We start from the raw sequence: 23788 nt of genomic DNA, 5'->3' as shown, positions 1-23788 counted from the left end.
AACGGTACGCAGAGCAAGGACCTAGCACAAGGCTAAAGGGGAGAAAATTTCCCCGAGACGAGAGAGGCAGCACAACCCTCGTCCTGAACTAATGGTGTTGGTGGTGGTGCATTGAACCGAAGCCGGCTAGCGGGCAGATATCCTCGAAGGCTAAGGTCAATTGCAACCGGCGAAGGGGAAAACCGGCAGCCTTCCAGTGAGCGACAAATGTCCTTGGGAAATTTCCCTGTTCTTCTGTGTTTTTGGTCCTGCGAGTCCTTCGAAGTGCTGCCAGTGCTTTTTTGTCTGTGGTGGCGCGCACTTCGTTTTCATTGCTCGACGCACGCGTTCGCCAGGATTTCACTTGGCCGCTTTTGCCGTAATTTTTACGTCATTTCGTGAGTTTGGGTCCTGACCAAAGGGAACGCGGCATTCTTTAACAACTGTGGATTATCATAAAGAAATGTCTTCGTTTTTTTCGACCCCCAACGACCTGCAAAAAAAGTGAAGAATTAACAAATATATATGTGCAATCGTCGAGTGATTTGTTATGCAAACGTGGCAAGAAGTTCGCGACACAGGCAACACTTTATGCATAGTAAATTAACCCCACTGCCAACCTCTGTTTAACCCATTCCCCTGCCACCGCAAACATGTGAATCAAAAAGAGCGGCAAAAAAAAATCATAAATGCCAGAACACACACTCGCCAGGATAAGCGAGTCAAAATAATCATAACCACCGCCACAGGACATTGTCTATGAATGTCGGTTGGCCATTTCGGCACCGCCATGACTTCCGTTTCCTGTTTTAATGTTTACTTTATGCCCTGCCCTCTCTCTCTCTCTCTGTCATGTGTGTGTGTGTGTGTGTGTGTGTGTGTATGGATTTTTCAGCTAATGTAGGCGCCACGATATAATAGATAATAAAATGTAATGTCGTCTTTTTGGCTTAGGCCTCTCGTTTTAAGGAAGTCTCCTTTTTTGACATTTGGTGCGTGCCCTCGCTCGATTATTGCGCTTGTGGGCGTAATAAAAATCAGTCGCAGAAAATCTCTCGTTCGGCGAAAACGTTCCAAGGAAACACCAAGCCATCGTCATGCCTTAAATTAGATGGGATGATGTGCCATAATGAGGATCTCAAAGTGCGTGTAAGGGCGGATTTTTTGAGTCAAACATATAGGGTGTATTAATTTGTAAGATTTTGGGGAGTGCCTACTGTGGAATGCAAGGATTACGCAAATCTTTATAGCCAGTTAATGCTAAACTTTATAGATTGTATTCTATTGAAAATCAAACAATGGGGCGATTTATTTTTCCCATATATGTATCCTACATATTTGATTTGTGATTTTTTAGGTACGCCTACGTATTATTTCCGTATGTTTACCTATGCAAACATATTTAAAATTCAATTGAAGTTTAATTCACTGGTTAAATTAGGTTCAGCTTAGGCTTGCGCATTATTTATTCAGCCACATTTTGCGTACACCAAAACACAGCGCTTTGATATCTAAATTTATAGTTTTGCTTTAAATTGATTATTGAGTCTAAAGAGTTAATTTCAATTAATTCAAACAAATCCCCAAATAAATCGCTCGTATCCATCGGCATTTATTTTCTTCATGTGTGGATCCCTTACTTATTATGCATCAAATGCCGCCGAAAGTAGAAGTGAACACTAGAATAAGACGTGTTTGTCTAATTTTCGGAAGCCAAAACTTCCGCGAACGTGTTGAGCAACATAAAATCAGCTTAAAGTTTATACAAACAATATGTTTTCCCAACATTTTAAGAAAGCGTTTACATGCCGCTATACATTATTGATATACAATACGTTTTAAATGCATTTATTTGGAAAATGTGTGTATTATAGATTATGTTTATTTATTATCGGGCTTTAGGTGCCGGAAAATTTGGACTTATGTTTATAACTTCTATTATAATAGTTCAATAAACAAAAAATGTCTAATCACTTGTCTCTACCTTGTTTTCAAATGAAACGACATACAGATAACAGACATATAATCTGCATGTTCAATCCCAAGTTCTTTGGGTTTCATAGTTTTCGAAATTAACATTTCAATTTACAACTTTTAGCTTAACACACATATAAGAAAAAATAAAATTATTTATTTTGTTGAATTTTAAGTAAACATTTTTAATTGGTAGCCTAGTTAAAATTTCTCATAAGATCTAATAAAATGTAGTAAAAAGAGATTATTTTTATCATAAAAGTATTTCTTAAATTCATTTGTTGCTCCTTTTTAAGGACATGGAAACATACAAAACAGTCCTGGCAAGTTGAAACTGCATTAAGGATGTGTAACGTGCTTTCCGCACATATGGAGACATGGAAGATGAATTCAATTTTCCACTCGTAGCAATTAAAGCCCCAACAGACCACCCAGCCCCCTCCCCTAACATGCGTTGTGTCCCACTGTGTCTGATATGTGCTCCTCTCACTTCCGGCGTAACCGGAAGTACTCAAGCAGGCATGTAAAGGAAAAAGGGCAAACAAATCCAAAATAAACAAAAATCATGGATACAAAGAAAGAAAGAAAAAAAATCCAGTACAAGCAAAAGGACGAGCAAAAAAAAAAAAGATGCTGTGTGTGAAAAAGAAATGCTTACGAAGCGGAAATTAAGACCCACTCCAGTGAAACGTGGCACGCCCCCGAAAACAAAGCTGCCAAAAGTTCGTAAACAAACACATGTCTCGACTGTCTGCTCCCGTTTACTCGCCCCAACACCAGCGATCCCCAAAAAACTCCCCCGAACTGTGTGTAAACAATCCCAAACATATCACATTTTAATCCGATGTAGTGGAAAATTGCGCCATGCGAAACAAGACCCGAAACAGCCATGGAAAATTGTTTTCCTTGCACTGTGAAATCCTTAGGATTGATTGTACGCAATTTTTTGTGTCCTTAGCGGATTAGTGAAGACACGTAATAAGTTGGAAATGTCTTCTCCGCTTACGTAATTAAAAACACAGGGCGGCGAATTGAATGCGAACTGGTTGTTATCCTTCGACCCATTTATGTTAATGGCATTCGTGCACCTGGCCAAATCCTTACAAATGTCCCTCTTGCCATCCTCAAATTGAATAGTCCTCGGTGCGTCCGTCGTCGTATGGTGCTAATTTATGAGCTTGAGGCGTGACCATATGGTTGCACATCCGTCTGCAGGGACATTCGCCACCAGCTCCGCCTGTTTATTTGCTCAATTTATGAAGTTGAAATATGCTTTTGCTGTCCACGTCGACAATGACTCGGAAAATTGTCGAGGCGGGAGCATGGAAGTAACTTTAAATTAGTGTAAATGGTATGCGGTCTGGTTAATGAATATTCAAAAGGTTTTTCGATTCTTATCAAGGGCGCAAGTGGTGGCTATTTCACTAATGGAGAAACAAGTCGTCTTACACACCTAACAAAAGACGGGTAATTTTAGTTGTGAACTAGCTTTGTTATTTTTGGGTCTGTGACAGATGTGACTGAAATGTTTTAATTACGGATGATCTCAGAATAATAGCAGTATTTTTTTTTTACGTAGCAACTTTTACAGCACCTGCTTGTAAGTAGGGAACAAATTTGTATATATTAAAACATTAATAAAATATTGGATTTAGTATACAATCCTTAAATTTTTTTTTTAAATAGTATAAATAGTATAATTAAATATGTTACTTTTATAAAAATTACCTAAAAATCGATCTAGTCTTCAAACGTTTTACTTTTTTATTAAAACATAAGTTATACTTTAAAATGTTTTTAGAAATTCATAATTCCTTTTTGGAAATACCAATACTTAATAGACAACAGTAGTCCCTTTTAAATTCCTACAAGAATTCGATTTTATGCCAAATGACGGTTCTCTCATAAATATTAATATATTTTCCAGCTAATTTCGATTGCAGCTGACGCTTATTAAAATGTTCTTGATAAATATTTATACATCATGGCTGAATTAACACAGGGCCATTAAAATTCCGCTAATGTTTACAAAATTTCTCAGGGTATAGAAAACCAGAGGAAAATCTTGTTTTCATTTCCGCAGTTAGTTTGTTTTTTTTTTTCGTTTTCTCGTTTTTCTTTGCTTGCCCCCACCATAAATTGTCTATTGCTGTCATACTTTTAGGCATTTAATAAATTTTATGACTTCGCTGGTGGAGCGCAGAGGGGAAATGAGTGCTTTGCTTTCTATTTTTTAATAACATTCGACGTAGTCCCCGCTGGTTTTTTCGCCTTTTTCCTCCTGTTCCTCGCCGTTGTCCGCCTGGGGATATACGCTTGTCTCCAGAAGACCCTCCTTCTGCCTCTTGCCATCCAACTTCCAACTTCCACCTCCACTTCCACTTGTTCGAATTGCAAATATGGGTATTTATGTCCCGGGATTTCCCTCCTGGTTGCTCCCCGAAGTATGCAACAATCTTTTATATGAGTTTATTATGTATGCTTTTGCTTGAAACACACAATTTCCTCAAGCGATTTCCGTTTTCCCCCGCTCAATGGGTCTTATTAAATTGCAAGTCCCCAACGCCCCCCACGCCCCCTCATTATCCACCAAATGCCCCCCGTAGTTGGCTCGTTAAGTAACGAAAATATGATGACTGCTTGCAAATTGCGCTTTAATTGAATTGCACATAGATTCTGTTTTAGGGTTTTCGTTTCTTTTGTTTTTGCCCTCTAGCGTTGGGGCGTTGGTTTTGTGGTACTTTGCCACGCCTACCGCCCCCCAACTTTGCGGCATATCTCAAAAGTCTTTAGAAGTGTTTCAAACTGTCATACGCACTGTAGTTCGCTTTTTTCTCTTTCTTTGGTTTTTTGTTACAGGCTTTACCACTTTATTATACCCTATGTCGAATAAAGTTGAGGTGCTAGACTGACTTCAAATTATTAACCAAAGCATTAGGGGGTTATTTTGGATATTTCCAAAATCTAAGAAACTCAAAATTTATAATTAAAAATAGTTTTATTTAACTAGAACTTCTCAATATCCTTTTTTTTATTTTTCGTTGGCCTTTTAAAAGAAAGCAACGAAATTAGTTGTTTAACATTTTAGAGTAGGTATCAAAATGGACCTTTGCGTAATTTAAAACATTTGTTAAGGGATAGATTTTTTTGAATCTTTTTTTATAAATTAAAAATATGACAAAAGTACATATTTTTTTAAAACATTGAATATTGCTTAGTTTATAATTGAAATAAACTTTATACTAAAATGACATTGTCGTATATAATTTAAATTTAAATTTATATTTATTATATTTATATAATTTTCAAATTTTGAATGATAAATTAATATATAATTATCAAATCAAAACTATTTGAAAGTGTATCTAAAAGGCTTTTAAAAAGGGCTTCCACAACTAGAATTTATTTCTGCATCGCAATACTTATACTTTTCTTTTCTGTTTGAATAACATTTTAGGTTTTGTTGGGCTTTTCGTACAACGAGAGCAACTGGATGAAAGAAAGAAAAGCGTGCACTTTTCTAAGTGGACTTTGTATGAAAAGGGAGTCGAGAAAAGTCGGGGGGTGGGCGGCTGGTCAACTTACCAGCAAATCAAAAGCATTTCTAACCAACTTGGCAGCGAAGTTTGCACAGCGTGTTGGGCGCAGAAAGCTCCACTAAGGGAGCTGAGATTGAGTGCAAATAAAATGATGTCATGAAGTGGGTGGTTGGGCTATAAGCGCCCCAATGCATGCTCCACTTTATTTCAGCTATCAACTCGTAAAGTTTGCGGCTTGATGGCCTAGAGCAAAACGTCTGGTTTCCCAGTGGGTGTAACTCGGGACTTGGGACACTTTTTTTTCACTCCGCAGAGCTGGAAAAGCTGCAATTACAAGTTAAGAACTGAGGGGCGGGCACAGGGCGCCCAGAACTCAATGCACAAATCATGACAAGTATTTTGTCAACTTTGACTGCTGCCAGCTGGAAGCAAAGCAAAGCAAAAACAGATGAAGTGCGAGTAACTTCAACCTCAAAGCAAAAGTGTTTAACTTTGAGTCCCGCCTTTCTTCCCGATGTCTTTCACTTTTTTTCCTCCTCCTTTATGTGAGTAGTCATAGAAACTGAAAGTGTCAGGGATTAGGTGATGCCGAAGTAGTGCACTATCTTTGTGGCTTTGAGATGGTTTTAAAGCTACAGGGAGAAGGTGAAGACTTTGATTTTAGAGTTGTATAAGTTCAAATGCTTAAAATATATTTAGAATTGTCTTTACTTTGGCAATGCAGTGAAACTAATAGTTACTAAACTCGTGAAAAGGCTTGAAGTTGAGATGTGCTTAGTTTTATTATTTTTCAAAAAGTAATTAAAGCCCTATAAATATTAAATATATTTATTATATTTAATTAAATTCTCGGAAAACATTCATTCATTAAAAAATTACTTTCAGAATTGTAATTAAAACGGCTAAAATGATTAACAAGTCTACAGATTTCTTCCTCTCATCAGAAGTGGCATTACAATTATTCGCATTTATCACCCGTTAATTTGCATACTTTGTTCTAATCTGGATTAATCAACCTTGGAGTGATACAGGTTCCCCTTTTCCCGATCCCTTCTTTGGCACTAATTAACTTGATTCAGTATTCGAGACAACTGCCATTGCCTACTGCCATCTGCAATTCAATTAAAAATTAACATTTTAATTGCAAATTACTTTGTGTATACTTTATGGGGCGTCGCACCGACCGACACCGGCAGAGAAACTCCACTTAAGTGGAGTAACTTCTTTTATATGCCACCTGCAGTCTGAGAAGTGGCCGGAAACGGAAGAAGTGGCAGCAGGAGCTGGAAAAGGAGCAGAAGCATAAGCAGGAGCAGAAGCAGGAGCCATTTGGGACATCGGCTCATTTCAGGGCGTTTAATTTTATCATGCGCCAACAATTATGCAACTTGTTGGTTCACTGGCTCAAATGGCCAGGCGGTTTTTCAATTTGTTGCCAATAAAACTTTTTCCATTTCGGTTTTCCCTCTCAGTTGTTTCCACATTGGCCAGGCAAAATTGCTCTTTTTTTTCTACTGGTGCCTCGTCATAGTTCTGTGAGTGGGCTAAAATAAAAGAAATTAAAACTCTAGCTCGAAAAGTTTCGTGTTGGTTTTCCCACAGGAAACAATGCTGAGTTAATCGCTTTTTGGTTAACAGCGATTGATATGTGCTTCATTTATTCCTGTTCACTCCATTTTTGCTTACCAAATCTGAGCGATTGTAGTGGAAAAGATACCTTCACTTGACTGTTCAGCAATTCTTTTGTTCATTTCGCTTTCCACTTAATAAATTCATGCATCCACTTGCAGTCAATTTGTTATTGATATCTCCTTCATGCTTTCACTGAAGGTAAAACGAAACTTAATCAAATGTGAAACTTTAGTGAGCACTTGATATGCATTTTCGTATTGAATTTCCTTTTTTACCATCCATCGCACATTCAATTTTACTAGAGTATTTTTAAATCATTGAAGAGAATACCTGTGTTTTTCCAGGTATGAGGTTTAAATAAAGAGTAAAAATTCTTTAAAGAAATGATTTTAACAAAGCTAGATTTTTTGGAAATATATATGCAACTTCTATGGTTTTATTCTGTAGCTTTATTGCAATAATTTAAAATAAAACGGAGTGTGCAGTAATTTAATGTGAGTTGTTCACCTTTTTTCATAACCCTTGAAGCATTGGCTTGTCTGTTAATTGCTTTTGTAGACAAATTATAAAAACCTCGACTTTGGCATTGTTTTGGGGCTCCCGGAAACACTTCAAAAGCAGACAAAACCACGACGTAACCATGACCATGACTTTGCCCGCAAAAATAACCAAAAAAAATATACTCCTTTTTTTCCCGACTCGCTGGGTCAGTTTTAATTTAACTTTGACATGCATCAGCTCAAAAATCCAATTACAAACACAAATGCAAACAGAGAGAGAGTCCTTTTTTTTTTGTTGTGAGACTAGAAAACCCATTAACGCCTTTTTGCCCACCATAAAGATGAAGATTTATGAAACCATTAATTTTGCCCCAGCGTGGAAAAAATGTATACAAAATTCTAAGTGAGTGAGTGAGTGAGTGAAAAGTGCTGAGCCCATGGAAGCAGCAATGAAATCCTAGAAATGTCCAGTCAGGCGTCGGGTAAACTGCGGCCGGGTTCGTCGACCAAGCCCGATCGCAATGCGAACGAGGAGAATCAACTGGGCGCCAAGCCCAAGGGCCAAAGAACTGACAATCAACAGAAGTTGCTGCCACATGCCAACTACATGGAGCTGGAATTTCTGCCCACGGAGCCCACCACCACATCGAGCACAGCCTATCCGGATTTGCCAGTCAGCTATGCAACCAGCTTGGTGGGTCCACCGCCGTACAGGGAACCACCGCCACCCACACCACCGCCCCTTTCGCAAATGCCGTCGCGGCTGCTCCACTCCGCCCCCAATACGCCCAGTCGGGGCAAGGTTGTGCTCAGCAAAAAGGAGCGCAAGGAGCTGAGCAAGCAGCTGGGAATCGATGAGGCCTCCATCCTCAGTAGTAGTGCCCAATCGAGTCCCTATAAGGGACGTGTGAGTGAGCTGAAAAACTGCATAGCACGCGGCCTGTTTGCCACCTTGCATCGCGGTTCGCAAAAGTCCTTGCAACAGCAGGACGAACGACCCATTAGCCAGGAGATATCTCCCCCACCGCCGGCTCCGGAATCGGCAAATAATAATGAAGACGCCGCTGCTGACTACTCCGAAAAGCTAAAGAATCTGCCCGTGAGACAACGCAAGGCGGCCACTTCGCACATGGAGAACTATTGCCTCTTCGATCCGGTGGATTTTATCAACGAAAAGGCCATGCGGTATCCCAGCTCCACTGTTCATGGCTTGAGGGATCCGCTTTTCAGTTCCAGACAGCATTTGGTTTGCGAGGATGAAGATGAGATGGTGCCGGAGGTCATTTACGACAACGAAGAACTGGAACTGGAGGAGACAATTGTCATAGAGACCTCGGCCATGCCAGAGGCAGAATCCGAAGCAGAACCAAGGCCAAAGAGCCCACAGATCCTGGCCAGCTTTGATCACCACAACTACTTTATCATCGAACCAGGTGATTTCTCTCTGGACATTGGCATACCCAATCCCTATAGCAACGAGCAGCTTGTGAATGCCAAGCTGGAGCAGCAGAATCTGGAGAAGCTCTTCGGCGAGCTGGAGCACACGGCCAGTATGTCGAACAGCCAGGAGTCCAAGGATACGGAGACCACCTCCACTGCCCTGGTGGAATCATCCACTTCCACAAACTCAGCCAGTTCCGGGGGCAGTTGCTCCCTGGCCAATCCCGCCCAGCAATCGATGAAGAAGAAGCTCACTTTCCTGAATCTATCGCCCTTTCGGAGTGGCAAAAAGACCAGCGACAAGAACACCTATGAGCAGCAGAGGGCCATTTCCGAACTGGTCAGCACCGATCACATGTTGCACCTGCAGCAGTTGTTGCAGCAACAGCGAAGGGATCAGCGATCGCACACAGTGCCCACGGAGTCCAATTACGTGCTCTTTAATCCCGGCCCGGTGCCCAGTCGTCATGTCCAGTACAAGATACGGAAGCCACGACCCCTTTCAACGCACAGCGATGCGGACAGTGGGTTTCTGTCACCCTGCTCCCCCGACGAACTAAGGGCCAACCCGGCCATCCTGGTGCTGCAGCAGTGCGACAGTGTCCAGGGGTATTTGGAGGTGAGTTTGTAACAAATTTAAATAAATATATGTTGATCTATAAGTCATATTTGGGGAACATTTACATAATATCACTCAAAGATTTGTTAAACATTTGATATGAGTAATTTTTATATCCTTGCGGGGAGTTTTATAATTTTAGTCAAAACTTTAGACCAGACGATTCGATTTAATCATATTCGCTTTTTCGTAAAGTCTAAAATACAAAACTTTTATACAGCCGCATTTATTTTAATTTAATATTTTTATTTCTTAATGTGACAAATTATAGTTTAGCCTCTCAAATTCGAAATACTAGTTTCATTTTTTTATTTCTTTATTCATATATCCAATCGAATTTTATTTTTCTGACTGCATTTGTATGCTAGCATTAACTCAACCTTGTCTTTCCTAGGAAATCATCTTTTTCAAAGCTTTTAAAAAGTACATAAAATCCATTTGCCAAGAAAAAACCTTTTTTAATACCTTTTAGCTTTTCCATAAGCACATCCAAGTTCCTTATTGCCCTATGCAAATCTGAGTATTAATGCTAAGATGCAGCCCAAAAAGTGCCACCGTAATGTCGACAACGATGGGGTCGTCTTATGGCTTATTTTTTGGCGTTCTTATGACCTCCACAATATTCCCAGGGCATTTAACTAACTCTCATCCATTTCGCATCTAATCCTCTTACCGTAATGTGAATCGCAGCATTAAGCATTGGAAGCACCCCGCACAGCAGGTCACATCGACTTATCTGCTATATGTATATGTATAATTTCGCATATCTTAAGCCGGTAATCATTGCGGGCTGTTTCCGATGTCGCACTTGTCGCCATTTGCCGGCTCACTTATCTTAACGAGCGAGCAACTTAACAAGTCTTATTATGCATCTTCAAACACCCCAGGGGAGGTGTTAGATTGTCCCTCACATCCATTGCCAACCCCATGGCCCAAAACCACCCGCAATTGTCAACCCCCACGGCCGAATCGTTGGGTATAAATTATCAAAAAATACAGCCATTGCAGTGCATTTTCGAGGCACAGTGCATTGCGAATGATTTCCCCGGAATTTGGAATTCGGAATTCGGAATCGGGTGGGGTTTTCCGAGGACTTCCTTTGGTTCTGCTGGGCTGCATCTGGCTTTCCCAATTTCCCTTGCCCTTGCCATCGTCCTCCATCTCTCTGTTGTTCCATTTGCCTCTGGGGAGCAATCAATCGTCGCGTTTTCGCTGCTCGCTTCATTAGTTTTTCCACCGCCGAACATTAGTTTGATTGTGTGCCCAAGCGAGGGGGACAGGTTGAATGAAATGAAAAGCGCGCGGGGAAAAGTCAGGAACAACAACCAACCAACAAACACCCACCCATCCACACCAGCTGTGTGTGTTTCAATCTTAGCGACTTCTTTTTTAATGGAATTGAATTAAAACTCGTTGCCATGGTGTTGAGTGCTCGGTAGTGGGAGTACGTCACATAAGCTTTTCCCCTTTCCAATTTTCCTAGCCACAGGCATTTTCTATCATTTGCAAATTGGAATACGCGCTGTACATTTTCGCTTTGAGGCATGCCACCAATAAAGAAGCAAGAAACAACACAACCCTGAGCGAATGCTTCTCAATCTAATAGAAACTCCTGACGGCGATTTTTAGCTGTTTGGACCAACTAATGAAACGACGACAGGACATCAAGTGAAGCACACTTTTTGGCCCACTGGAGTGGCCTGCAAAGTGTCAAGTGCATTGCTTTTCATATCCTTGTGGGCGGTGGTGGTTGGTTGGTTGTTTGGTTGGTTGGTTGGTTGTTTGGAAAGATGGCTGGATAGATGGCCGGAGCTGCAAATGAAGGTTTTCTCCAAAAGGCCAGGAATGGGGGGTGTCCTGCAGCAAATGGGATGTAAATTGATATGCGCCATGGCGGGCGGAGGTCCAGAACAGGATCAGCTGGCGGGCTCAAAGGTAAAATGCTGTCATTGCCTGCACTGAATGTAGTTGAGAAGGGAAAATTAGTTCCATAAAAGACAGTTTTGAAAATAGATTAAAAATGGAAATTTAGGAAAAATAGGTCATTCGAGAAGGTGGTATATATTGGCCAGATAAAGGGATGATCGGGTAGAAGAAATTTGAACAAAACAAAAAACATAAAGATTTTAATAGAACAACACCGAAGAATTTATAAATTATAGAACAAAATATGGCTACTAGGAAAAAGAATATATTAAGAATATTGTAAAATAAATTAAGTTGTTTAAAATATATATTTACATTACTTAGTATAAGGAATCCTTAGTTACATATTATTATTTTCTCTATTTCTTTTAAAAAAGTTCATAGAATAAACGTTTAATAGCAAAAATGTATTCTTCATTATAAATTACACACTACAACCCTGAAGCATCTCATTTGTTCTCAAACTTTTTATCACCAGTAAAAGCTATAATCAAGATACCAACAGCTGCAGCATCAAGAGTCAAGTGTTGTAATTGTCTGCACAATTCTGCTTGCGGACTTAAACCACAGTTTTCCACTTCACATATTCCACCCCCATTGTTCGAGTCCACTATAACGCAGCTCTGACTCCTCAACTCCAAATGCCACTTTCCATCAAAGTCAAAGCAAACAAAAACATTTTTGGAATTTATGCAAACGGCGGCTGGCGCTTGCATAACCATTAATTACTGTCCCATCCCCGTGTTTGTGCTGGTGGGGAATGGAAATGGGAATGGTCAATGGGTTTTTGGCCTAGGACTACTAGGTTTGGCTACTGCACGTTTTGTTCGAAAATGTTTGGACTTTTACCCCCTGCTTGAGCGAAAGTCTCAATTGCAAATTGCAAAACAGCAGCGAGGCATGCAATTTAGCACCCGCACCCTTGACGTTTTCCTCGAATTTTCCCGGAGTTTTCCGTAGAGAGCAAACTTGTCGCGAGGCGCTAAGCTGTCAACTGTCAGGCATAGTTGTGTGTGTCCTTGCCGCAGCGACAGGATGCTGCAACCAATAAGGGGGTGGCTCCCAAAAACCGTTTACCTTTTTGGGGAGGAAAAGTGGGTTGTTTTTCCGCGTGGAAGGATGCTTCATCCCGGTGACGGCAATTCGCAAGTCGCGTGCCGTGCGGCTACTTTATTTTACAGATCCCAAACACACACCCTGCTTTTCCTTGTTTCCCCTCGAAAAACGCCTCTGATTAGTCCAATAAGTTGTAAAAAGTGTCGCTACGGATGCTGCATTCCCTTGGTGATTATCAGATGTTCGGCCATCCCGGGGGTTGGGATTTCATTTCGATAAGTTTTTGATTTATGACCGGCAATAAATGTTAAATGCATTTTATAATTATGTTGCGCCTGCAGCGACAAATGAACGGAAAATGCCATTGCCATATGTGCGAAATTGCACATAATTATGAATTGGATTTTTACTTATTTTTGTTTTACTTCTTTTTTGCAGTAAAATTATGTTTTATTTTATGCAGCTCGTTAATGCACTGTTCAAAAAGGCATTAAAGCGCTCGCTACATGTTTTTATTAAAAGGGTGCCATAAAATCAAATTGGTTTTAAAACCTAATTAGTATTTGGATGCCTTTGCAGAGTAAATATTTAAAATTTTTAATTTCATTGCCAATATTGCAAAAGTTTTCATGATTGCAAATTGTATGAAGTACCTGGGAAAAAAATGTATTTGCTTTTAATAAAGCACAAAGTTTTAGCTTTAGTAATTACAAATTCCGCAAAGTGTTTTTGTTAAAAGGGAAAAGTTTGTTTTACTATAATAATAATTAATTAATTGCAGAAAAGTATAAAAATGTTGAATAAGCAAATATAAGCTTTAGAAAATATGTTTTACACAGCAATGAAAAATACACAACATTACACAAAATTCTTCCATAAAGATCATCATGATAAAAGCTGAAAACTGTAATAAAAAACATAGCTTTCAACTTATGGTGCTCACGTGAATCCATTTGCCATTTGCATTACAGGCAACAACGAATTAAAAAAAAAAAAACAAAAACAAAAGCCTGTTTCATCCATGCAAACAAAAAACGAGAAATTATTTTCGCTTTTGAATTTAACAATTAAGCGAGCATGGATGTCCTCGATAAGGAACTGCAACTGTCAATATTGTAAAAGCTGCATGTTTTCCCCAATGGACATTCCATTCCCCCACAAAATGAGGAGATTAAGCTGCAGTTTATAGAGAAAATATTTCTTTTTTCATTCATAATTATATTGGAGAAGAAATAAAATAATTTTAATTTTTCAGTATTAATTCTGTGGGCAGTCGTTGCGTCCTTCGAGGCATTTTCCAGCTGGCGGCACTGAATTATTAATGCCAATGTTGGCTGCTCATGTGATGGCGACAGTCGGAGCAGTCGGACAAGGACAACGACTTCCTCATTCTTGCATTTTCCGGCTCGAAATGCGAAATGCCTGGCTTAAATGCACATTTCATAATTTTCCGGCACACTTAAAGTTTTCAATTTGCCGCACTATAAGCCACCAGTGTACCAGATAAGTGTCCTTTGCTGCAAGGGCTCGAATTTTCGTTTTCGTATCCATTTTATTTACATGGACGGCGGCTCCGTCGACGTCACTTAGTGGCCGCATGCGGGACATTAAAGGCGGTGGCAAAGGCAGAGGCACAGGCAGTCAGCCAGGACGAGGAAGGCTCCTCCTTGCGCAGTCCGCACTCCTCACTGCACTGCAAAATGCAGCCCTGACAGCTAAATGCGTTGCACTTATGCTTAAAACATGTCAGGCCGTCCAGACAGCACTCAAACAGACGCAGAAAGAAGCTCTTCCTGGAGGGACTTCCCCCCAATCACCCCACGCCAACTTTTAAATGATAGTTAGAGTAATAGACCGGCAGAAAATAGAACAGAAGCCGAAGATTAGGTTCCCAGGGGAAATGGGCTGTGCTGCAAATAGTTTCAGGAAAATTAAGGAAAGTCCTGACCTATAAAAGTAAAATTGCTAAAGCTCTTTTTTTATGTTTTAATTTTATTATTAAAGTTTAAAACGTATTTGCTTTATTCATTACAATACTCAAAGTCATAAAACAATGAAGAAATGTTGTTATTCATGCAGAAGTTTTGTGTAGAGTATTTTATTTGTTACTTTGTTTCTTTTAATTTCCGTTCAAAGGTGTTGCAAATATAAATATAAGATACCTAAAATACAAATATATTTTTCTGATAAATTATTAAAAACTATGTGTATGCTTCTAATAGAAAAACTAAATAATTAAGCAGGTTATTTCATTATATGTTGAAATAAGCGTTTTGCAGAAAATTTTTAGAGAGGTTATTACTCTCAAAATATTTTCAAAAAATTAACATTTGTTTTCGATTAGATATGCAAGCTGTAAAAGCACACCTGATTTCATATTCAAAGAAATACATAAAGAAAAGTGCTAACTAGTTTAAAAGTTGCTAAACTTTTGCGGCAATGTATCCCAAACGACTTGAAACTGTGAGGTAAGCCAACAAGTTTTAAATTTAAATTTAAAATAACACCGTCTGGACGGCGACTAAGTTGCTTTCCGTTGGCCAAACAAAACATCAAGTCCTATGCATTATTTAACAATAATCGTGACAGATTTATAATGTCCCCAGATTCTGTTTTGCTTCCTGGTTTTGCTATTCCCTATTTCTATTGCAAGAATGCATCAGACCAGCAATGTTGAAAAGGGAAAAGTTTCAGAGTTATTTTTTTTTTCTTCTATTTTTTTTTTTTTTTTTACTTTTTTGCTTATGGGATAATCGCTGGAGCGGAGCTGGGAAAGTTTCCTGGGCCTCGTTCCGGCTGTTCTGGTTCTTTTGGAAGCTGTGAAAAATTATAGCCATAATTTTTGGCCACTAACCAGAATGGGCAGGCTTCCACGGAGGCTTGCAGTCGGCGCTTTGTTGGCGCTTTCGACCAGTTAATGCATATTTTAAACTGCTCTTGCCGTCTAGTTGCAGTGGGTAACTGAAATTGCGCATTTTTGGCTTATTGAGAAATTTATTTATTAAATTCTATCTCAAGTCTGAGGCTGCTTATGTTGTTGTTATTGTTGTTGTTTGTGCAACTAATTAAAAGTTTTTGGTTTTTTGCCCTTGGGTCGGCACAGCTTGCATTGGCGCTGGCGCCATAAGCCTTCGAAAATATGCAATTAATTTACAAGTCAATGCAGCCAAGTATGCTGGGCACATAAAATAATTGCATTGTTTCTGGCATTTCTTGGCAAACAGCAAAAAGATTCTCTCGACGCAGTTATTTAAATTTCTTTTGGCTCATGATGCCCTCTGTCTTCCTCATTTTTCCCTTTCAAGCTGTTGTATATTTGTGCACTTGAAAGGTAAAAGAAACATGGCAAATAAATCAGTGCGAAATGCCGGCAAAGGAGTTTCCTCTTGTCTGTTTAATATTTTTTAAGCCAAAGAAACTCGAGACTCAGAGATAAAATTACACACTTTACAAATAAATGCAAATGGAGGTAAACAGAAATGTCGGCAAATCTGTAAGGACTGAGAGATTCTTAAACATTTAGTGATGATTGGTGTTGGTAGGGGTAAACACCACCGAAATATATATAAATAATAATCCTGTCATGGGTATATTTTCAATTAAACTCCAATAAATATTTTATTATGTCAAACATCATTTAAAATTCATTAATATTTTCCTATTTGTCTATTATTCTCACATACCCCATAGCTTCACTAAATATGGTTTGCCCAACTTGGAATTAAAGCAAGAAATATTTTCGCAAACAAAGTGAAATGCAAAAAGATTATTTTGTACCTTACCTTTTGCTCAAATTGAGAATCCGTTTCAGGTTTCTTGTCCAAATGGCTTACTTTGAATTTAAGTTCTTGCTTGGAAATGACTGGCTTTTTGTGCAAATACTGATAGCATTAAATATTTATCATGTTGAGCTGTCAAACAGAAAAGGCAAAAGCAAATGTCTGAGATTTGTAGCTAATTAGAAGAGACAACAACTCACAAAATTGACAAGATGAATGGCCACAGACGTAACCTAGTGATAAGAGTTATAACAAGCAAATAACAACTGAAACTAAGGGTGGAGAAGGTGGAGGAGTATGAAATTTATGATGTGCACCCTGAATGTAGACAACACACACACTCCACACAACACACATATCCTGCAACTAGGGGGCTATCAATAACGATTTTTTCCCTGGCTCCTGCTGTTTTTGTGCTACTTTGGGGTTGCGACATAAATGCCATAAAACTAATGCCCAAATGTGTCCCCATGCAGAATCATTATGGGGAATAAAATATAAAAAAGATGGTGCGAGGGATTTGGGAGCCTTGAATACCCTTGGAAATTTTATTTTAAATGTAATGTTTAATTTCATTGCTGATTTCTAATAAGTAATACTTATTTTAATAATTTTTTTGGAATGTGTTTATTTAATTTTAAAAGTTTTGTTTTCAATATACAAATTATTTAGATTTGGGGGATCCTTTGTGAGAAATGAATAACCTAAATTTACTATGTTTTTTTTGCGCTAAGTCTTGAACCTCGAATACTCTTGGAAAACTGTTATATCAAAAGTATTTTGAATTATATTTATCAATATATGTATCTTTTAAAAAATATTGTAATACAATTGTTAATTTTTTGTACAATTTAAATTAAAATTTTTTGTTAAATGCTGTCCTCCTTTGAAATCGATATACCCCTTCTTCTGTCAAGGTTAGCCATATAGATACATTTGGGGGTCCCTTTGTGAGAAATTAATAACCTGGTTTTACTGTATTTTCTTTTTTGTTTTGCTGTTTGCTGATCCTGTTTTTTTTTTCGCCCCGGGGACGGAGTGCTGGATGTTGGCTTAGGGTTTGGGTGTAGGTTTGGGGAGGATTTATTTGCCGGAAATAAATATTAGCCGCAGTCAAACACACTTAAGCCTACGCAGGCGACATCGCCGAGTCCTGTGTGCCATTTATAGTTTTACACAGGCTTAGAACTTGCTTTACACGCACGTACAGTTCGAAGGACCTCCATGATATATGGTATCAGAGTGTGTGTGCGTTCCCAGGCGCGCTGATTCCCATAATTGATTTTGTATTGGCCTTCGGTAAAGGGGATGTTGGCCAACCAACGTTGGACCCAAACTGCATATTGAATTTCAAAGACTTTTCTCAGTAAAAGGAAACAATTCCCTCCCATCAATAACGCCCACTGAACAGGGGGGAAAATGGTGAAAGGGTGTTGAAATAAATTTTCAGCCAAGATTACACCCATCGACTAAACGTCAACTACAGACAGTAGCGCCATATAAAATGCAATATGTGCGCCTCTGTCATAATCAAATTGAACTAAATTTCATTTAAAAACTTGAAATCTCAAACAGGAAAAGTTACCCTCTTGCTCATGTTGTTTCTACCTGTAATAGACCTGCCATAGACTCCCTTCTCAGGACATTTGTGCTAGTCTAAGCTCAAAAATGATGCTGGGGTTCGAATCCGGATAAAGAGGGCTGATTGAGCAAATTATTCTAGGTGGAAATGGAAAAAAAACATACGGGAAATATACGTGATAATGAAAAACGTATTTATTGCAAAAAGAAAGTAAAGCAAAAATCTACCCTATCATGCATAAATTAAAATCAAATTTAGAAATAAGAAACTCTTATGTGAAATTAAAAATATGATATTTCAGAGCTGTCAGATCTGTGGAAGATATGACAGATTAAAAATAATGACCTTATATTTTGAGAAGTATTAAACTACAATCTATCATTAGATCAGTCAAAGATCTTATCTTTTGAACAGTATTAAACTACAATCTATCATTAGATCAGTGAAAGGATAACTCCTGAGTCCACCCTCGCCTTTGCAACCACCGAAATACCCACCGCAAAATAAAGGGGACGAAACAACAAAGAGCAATCTGCGGAAATGGAGTTTGAGCATTGCAGACGGGCGGAAAAACAGAAGCCTCACCTAAGGCGGCAGCAAAATGTTGCAGAGCACAGGTTGCCCGGCCAACAGGAACTGGAAAAGGAATAGGAACACAGGATCATGCGGACATATCAAGGTTGTCTGTTGCAGTTACCCTGGAGTCGAGGCCACTCACACACCCAACCATCCAAACACCCACCTTCTGGGGCTTACGGAGTGTTGAATCATTTGTTTTTATGTAGCCGGAACTCATCCCTTTGGATTCGCATCTTTTTCCTGGCGACCGTAAACTATATAAACAGGGGTTGTCCCCCAGTCCTTTTCCGTTTTCGAGCCTTAAACTTGATGTGGAAAGTATAACAAATATTTATGCTCTGAGCTGTGTTATTAGATTTTAATTTCTTCTTGCACCCATGGAAATGATTGCCCACCCTTGTCGAACCGAGTTCTTTCCGGATCGGATTCATCCTGCGTGCGAATGTTTCTGGCTTGTATTTGGATTTTCATTTGGAATGTGGGTGTGGATTGCTCAATCCCCCTGGCAATAGCCTCCCTTCAATTTTCCGCCAGCATTGTTGTGAGGTGTCATGGCCAGTAATTGAGTTTCCGTCTCTCTGCTCATTTTGGCATTTGCTGATGCAACTTGCAAATATTTGACTAACTGCCTTCGTTAAACAACAAATTTATTTATTTTCACTTTGGCAATGCAAATTTCTCCCCCAGCTGAACGTGATGAAAGTGTGGCTAGAGAGTGGGGCAGAGAAAGTTTTCCACCCTCGGGGTGGTTGTTCCCTGTGCAAAATGACGTCTACCAAATTACATTATTAGAAATTGATGGTTCAGTTTTTTTGGGACAAACTGAGGGGCGAGCTGGAATGCGGGTTTCGTCAGCACTTTCTGCCAAAGTGTTTCAAATGTTTTAACCAGTTGGGAAATGGGTTGTCACACTTTTAAGAGAGAGGGGGCGAGAAAAAAGGGCTACGGGCGACGAGTAATGAGCTGGATATTTTCTAACACCTCTGCGCATAGCTAAACTTCACTGCCACTGGCATTGCGAGAATTTTTAATAATATCCCCAAACCAACCGCATTTCAACTCAGTTTAGCCCTCCATTTTTCCAGCTTTCCGTCTGGCTTGGCCACATTTCAACTGTGCATAAGCAACAGCACCGTGCAACCTCATTTCAAATGTTTCGTGGTCGGGCTCCCCGGGTTTCACTGGCTTACGCATGCAAATGCAAGTTTTTAGCTCTCGAGGCGTCATTGAAAAATGCATTTGCTCCTTTTTTCGTTTCGCTAAGCGGCCAGACCCTTTGGAATTTTTCTCACCCACTTTGCTGCTGCATTTACATATTTTTTAGATATTTGAAAAGACTGTTGACGGCGTAAATAATGATCCGAGCCGTAATAATATAAAAGATATTTATTTGGTTAAGGTATGCAGCTTAGCTAACGAGTTTATGGATGATCATCTATTAAGGGCTTTGTTATGACAGGAAATAAAATCTTGATGCTTAAATTAAATTAAATTTTTAGATTTTAATGTTTATGTCTAAACAGGTTATTAGTTATGTTATGTTAAATATCTAAACTGCCTTTTATTGATACAAAAACAGACAATATTTAAAACACTCTTTAAATAGATTTTTAAATCAATTCTTACTCAATGATTTAAATCAGATATTCTGGAATATTTTAAGACTGCATAGCGGAAAAAGTATAAAACATTTTATGCAAACTCCTATTCCGATTTTGAAGGCATAAATGTCGCCGAGTTTGGCATAGATTTGCATGGCAATGAGGAGCGAGTGGGGCAGAAACGGATACGGATGCCAGGGTATATAGATAGGAGTGGCCATATCGACTGGCGACATATTGCAAAAACTGACTGTGGCATTTGGCATCCGTTCGAGTTCCGGTTTCATTTTAGGTCCTCGCTTCATTTTTTCCCCGGACGGTGGCAATAAAAATGGAAACGCCCGGAGTGCAACGCCAGGAAGTTGAACTATTACGAGTCCAGCTCGTTCTGTCCGTTTGATAAGCCAAAAATGGGATGGGGATGGCGATGGACATGGAGATGATTTTGTATCCCCAACTCGGTAGTCGCAGGTGACACTGCTTTTGTTGGGTTAATTGTTTGCTTTTTTCCCATTTATCTAGCGGAAACAGACGCGTGACGAGGAGATTTCGAGCTGTCTGCCGCTTGCACACTATTAATCAAGTAGATTGGGCTTTTCCGAAATTCCCAGCGGATGCGGCTGGCTTGCTTATAATTAATGTGATGTGTGTGTTTGTTTCTGTTTTGCCGGCTCTATGCAAATTCCCCAGACGTGCTGTCCTGTCCTCCTAACTTCAGCTTTCAGCTTTTCGCCGCCTGCTAATGAAACGTCGTCAAGTTTTGATGGCTCCTTGGCTTCTTTTATGCCGGAGCAGGCCAATCTAACTTGCAGCTAAACTTAATAAACACTTTCGGCGAAGATTGCAAACTGCACCGACGAAAGTTTTTCATTAATCTTTGGCCCCTCAGTGAATTTGAAGTTTAATCTTTGCCGAAAATTTCTTAGCCACACAGCTCGACGTCATTTACACTGGGTCCGCCGCAATTAAATTGAATGAAGTTGGGACTATTTTGGCGGAGCAAGGGCCACCTGAGCTTCCCTGGAGTTTTCCGCTTGTCAAATTGATATTTGATTCATGACCAGGGCATTTGTCAAGTCATTCATCTTTCTCCAGACTGAACTCAACTTTTTCGCCACCTAAATCCCCCACTTTTTGCTTCTTCAATTTTTCCGAGTGATGAATGGACAGTGTTAGCCGTAAAGGCAACCATTGAGCTTGTCTCGGACGTGATTTCTAGCCTCTACAGTGCACTCCTTGATGGTCAATCAGAGTAGGTTAGCTATAGAAGCAATATATGATATTTAAAATAACAGATAAATAAACATTTATGAAATTTATTTTTTTTTTTTAAGATTTTTAAAACTTGCACAATACACAAATTTTCATTTCCCTTCCATTCCATTACCTTTTTCAATTTTAACCTTATTTTTAGTAAAAAATGAGCCTTAATACATTTTATTAATTTATTTGGTATAAAAAGGTTTAAATATTAGATTTAAGCATTTAAAATATAAACTATTACAATTTAAAGAAAATATCTCCAACGACAAGGACAAACTAAAATGCATCGAATTTTAAAGACTTATATTTTTCAAGCAACTTGTAAAATTTACACCCAAAAGGACATGGTCCCAACTATACCCCAAAAACTTTAGGGTATTTTTCGAGAGTCTCACTGCATTTGATTGCTTATGATTTCTTACTTTAGATAAATGGATATATTTCTCGTTGATTTCACTTAAGCTCAGGCCGCAAGCCCCAGAACATATTAGGCCGTCCCGAAAGGTCCCTTTGGGTCGTCGTTTGTGCCTCCTCATCATCATCATCAGTGGGTCCTCCGAATCCTGTGACGATTCCGTGTTTGGTAACACGCGCACGTAATAAGCAAAAAATAAAGGGGCATGAATATAAAGAAAGAAGCAGAGTGGAATGAAAGTTTTTGTATGTAAAGGTTTACATTTCATTCCTGCACGATTTGTCAAGTCAGCGGAAATCGTGCGGGCCTATCAGCGTGGCACAAAATTGAAAAATTGCTTTGCGTGCGGACGAACTTATGAGAAAGTCATAAAAATGTTCTGCAACTTTTGCCTTGATTTGTGGTCGAGTCAAACGCAAACTTACCTAGGCAACAGTTATAACTTGGCCAACTAGCCGCAGGTGCCAACCGAAACGAATACGTATATCCCTCAGGAACCGAGCGACTTTTGTTTTGCAGCGGGCGGAGTGGGCTTCGCCTCCATGCCAAATTGTAGTGCAAATATTTTTGTTGCCTTCCGCACTGGCACTTGAAATTGTTTGGGGTTAATTAAGGACGTTTTCGGTGCCAGTGTAAATACCCCTGGTTCCGCCAACCACACTCCAAACCCCTTTCATTACCCCGAAAAGTGCCAGGCAAATGGAAGTTAAAATAAACTTGTTTCCGATGATTCTGCTGGGAGTGTTTAGATTGTTGCTTGTTTGCGTTTTATTTATTTGGCTAAAAGCAACAGTGCCATGGCTTTAGACTTAGAAATGCAGGGAATTCCCACTAATTGGTGATTTGCTGAATTTCCCGAAATTAACTTGTACTTGTTTTTTTTTTTGGAAATACATTTTTATTTATAAATAATCATTTAAAATATTTTAGTTTTAGACATGGGTATAAAAATAAAAGGCTTTAGTCATATTTAAATATTTCTAAGATATATTTATAATGCTTATCAACACACACCATTTAAACTAAACGATATTTAAGGTTATAGTTTTTTTTTTACTTGGCAAATAAACGTGCAAGATTATTATCGCTCTTAAAGTGGACATGCTATTATAATTTTGTCACAAAAAAAATTGCGTGCTGCACATAAATATTTTAAAAGTTAAGGCGACAAAGTTGTTTGAAACTAAGACGCAAGACGTTACCTAATTTTTTGAGTTGGAGTTGGATAAATATATAAACAGGCAAGAAATGCTGTCATATTTATTTTTTATTCCCAACAGCAGTGACATTAATAACATCATCTGATGAAACATAAAACTGCTTCCTTACATGTCTTCCTCACTTCCCAGCCCATATTCCCCAAGTGTTTGCCACAAATTTGGTCGCTGTTGTCCTGGTGCGTGTTAAAAAATAATTTCCCTAGATAATTTGACAGGACAGTGTCCTCACCCTAGAAACATGCCATCTCAAAAACCTCCGCCCATTTCCCTTGCTGTTTCAGCTAATAGCAGGCAAAGTTTGAGTTTGCCCAAAGTTTTGACAAAACTTCCTTTCATTTGCTGGATTGTTATGTTTTTTTTGTTTGCTGTTGGTAAAACTTTGCCATGTTGTTGGTATTTTTGTCAGAACTTGTTTTGATTTCATTGTTTATTTATTTAGATGTGATGTTCGTTGTGTGTTGATTTAATTGAGCCAAATGTGTTATGAGGCCATCAGCTTAATTGTGGAGGCGGGGAAATGGGCAGGATCTCGTTCAGTTAATTATTTATTTTTCCAGTCTGGGGGCAGTGAACAAAAAGCGGCTTATAAATGCGGCACCCTAAAAGTATGCAGCGACAAAATTTATAACATGCCAATTGACTGAGCGACCAAAAATAAGGGGGCGTATTAATTTAACATTTTGC

At 39.1% G+C, this 23788-nt stretch overlaps 1 protein-coding gene across 1 annotated transcript in view; it reads left to right on the top strand.

Annotated features, from left to right (window-relative positions):
- The first annotated feature begins 315 nt into the window (after positions 1-315).
- LOC108138728 (protein sickie) overlaps positions 316-23788 on the top strand; it is a 151537-nt gene continuing 128064 nt past the window's right edge. Inside the window, 2 exon segments of the mRNA XM_017261095.2 lie at positions 316-377; positions 7966-9683. Of these exon segments, the coding sequence (XP_017116584.1) occupies positions 8088-9683 (1596 nt within the window). The 5' untranslated portion in view covers positions 316-377; positions 7966-8087.

This window comes from Drosophila elegans, unplaced genomic scaffold, assembly GCF_018152505.1.
Source record: "Drosophila elegans isolate 14027-0461.03 unplaced genomic scaffold, ASM1815250v1 contig_814, whole genome shotgun sequence".
NCBI classification, from domain to species: domain Eukaryota; kingdom Metazoa; phylum Arthropoda; class Insecta; order Diptera; family Drosophilidae; genus Drosophila; species Drosophila elegans.
Note: the sequence above shows the minus strand (reverse complement) of the source record. Positions and strands in the feature narration are given on the sequence as shown.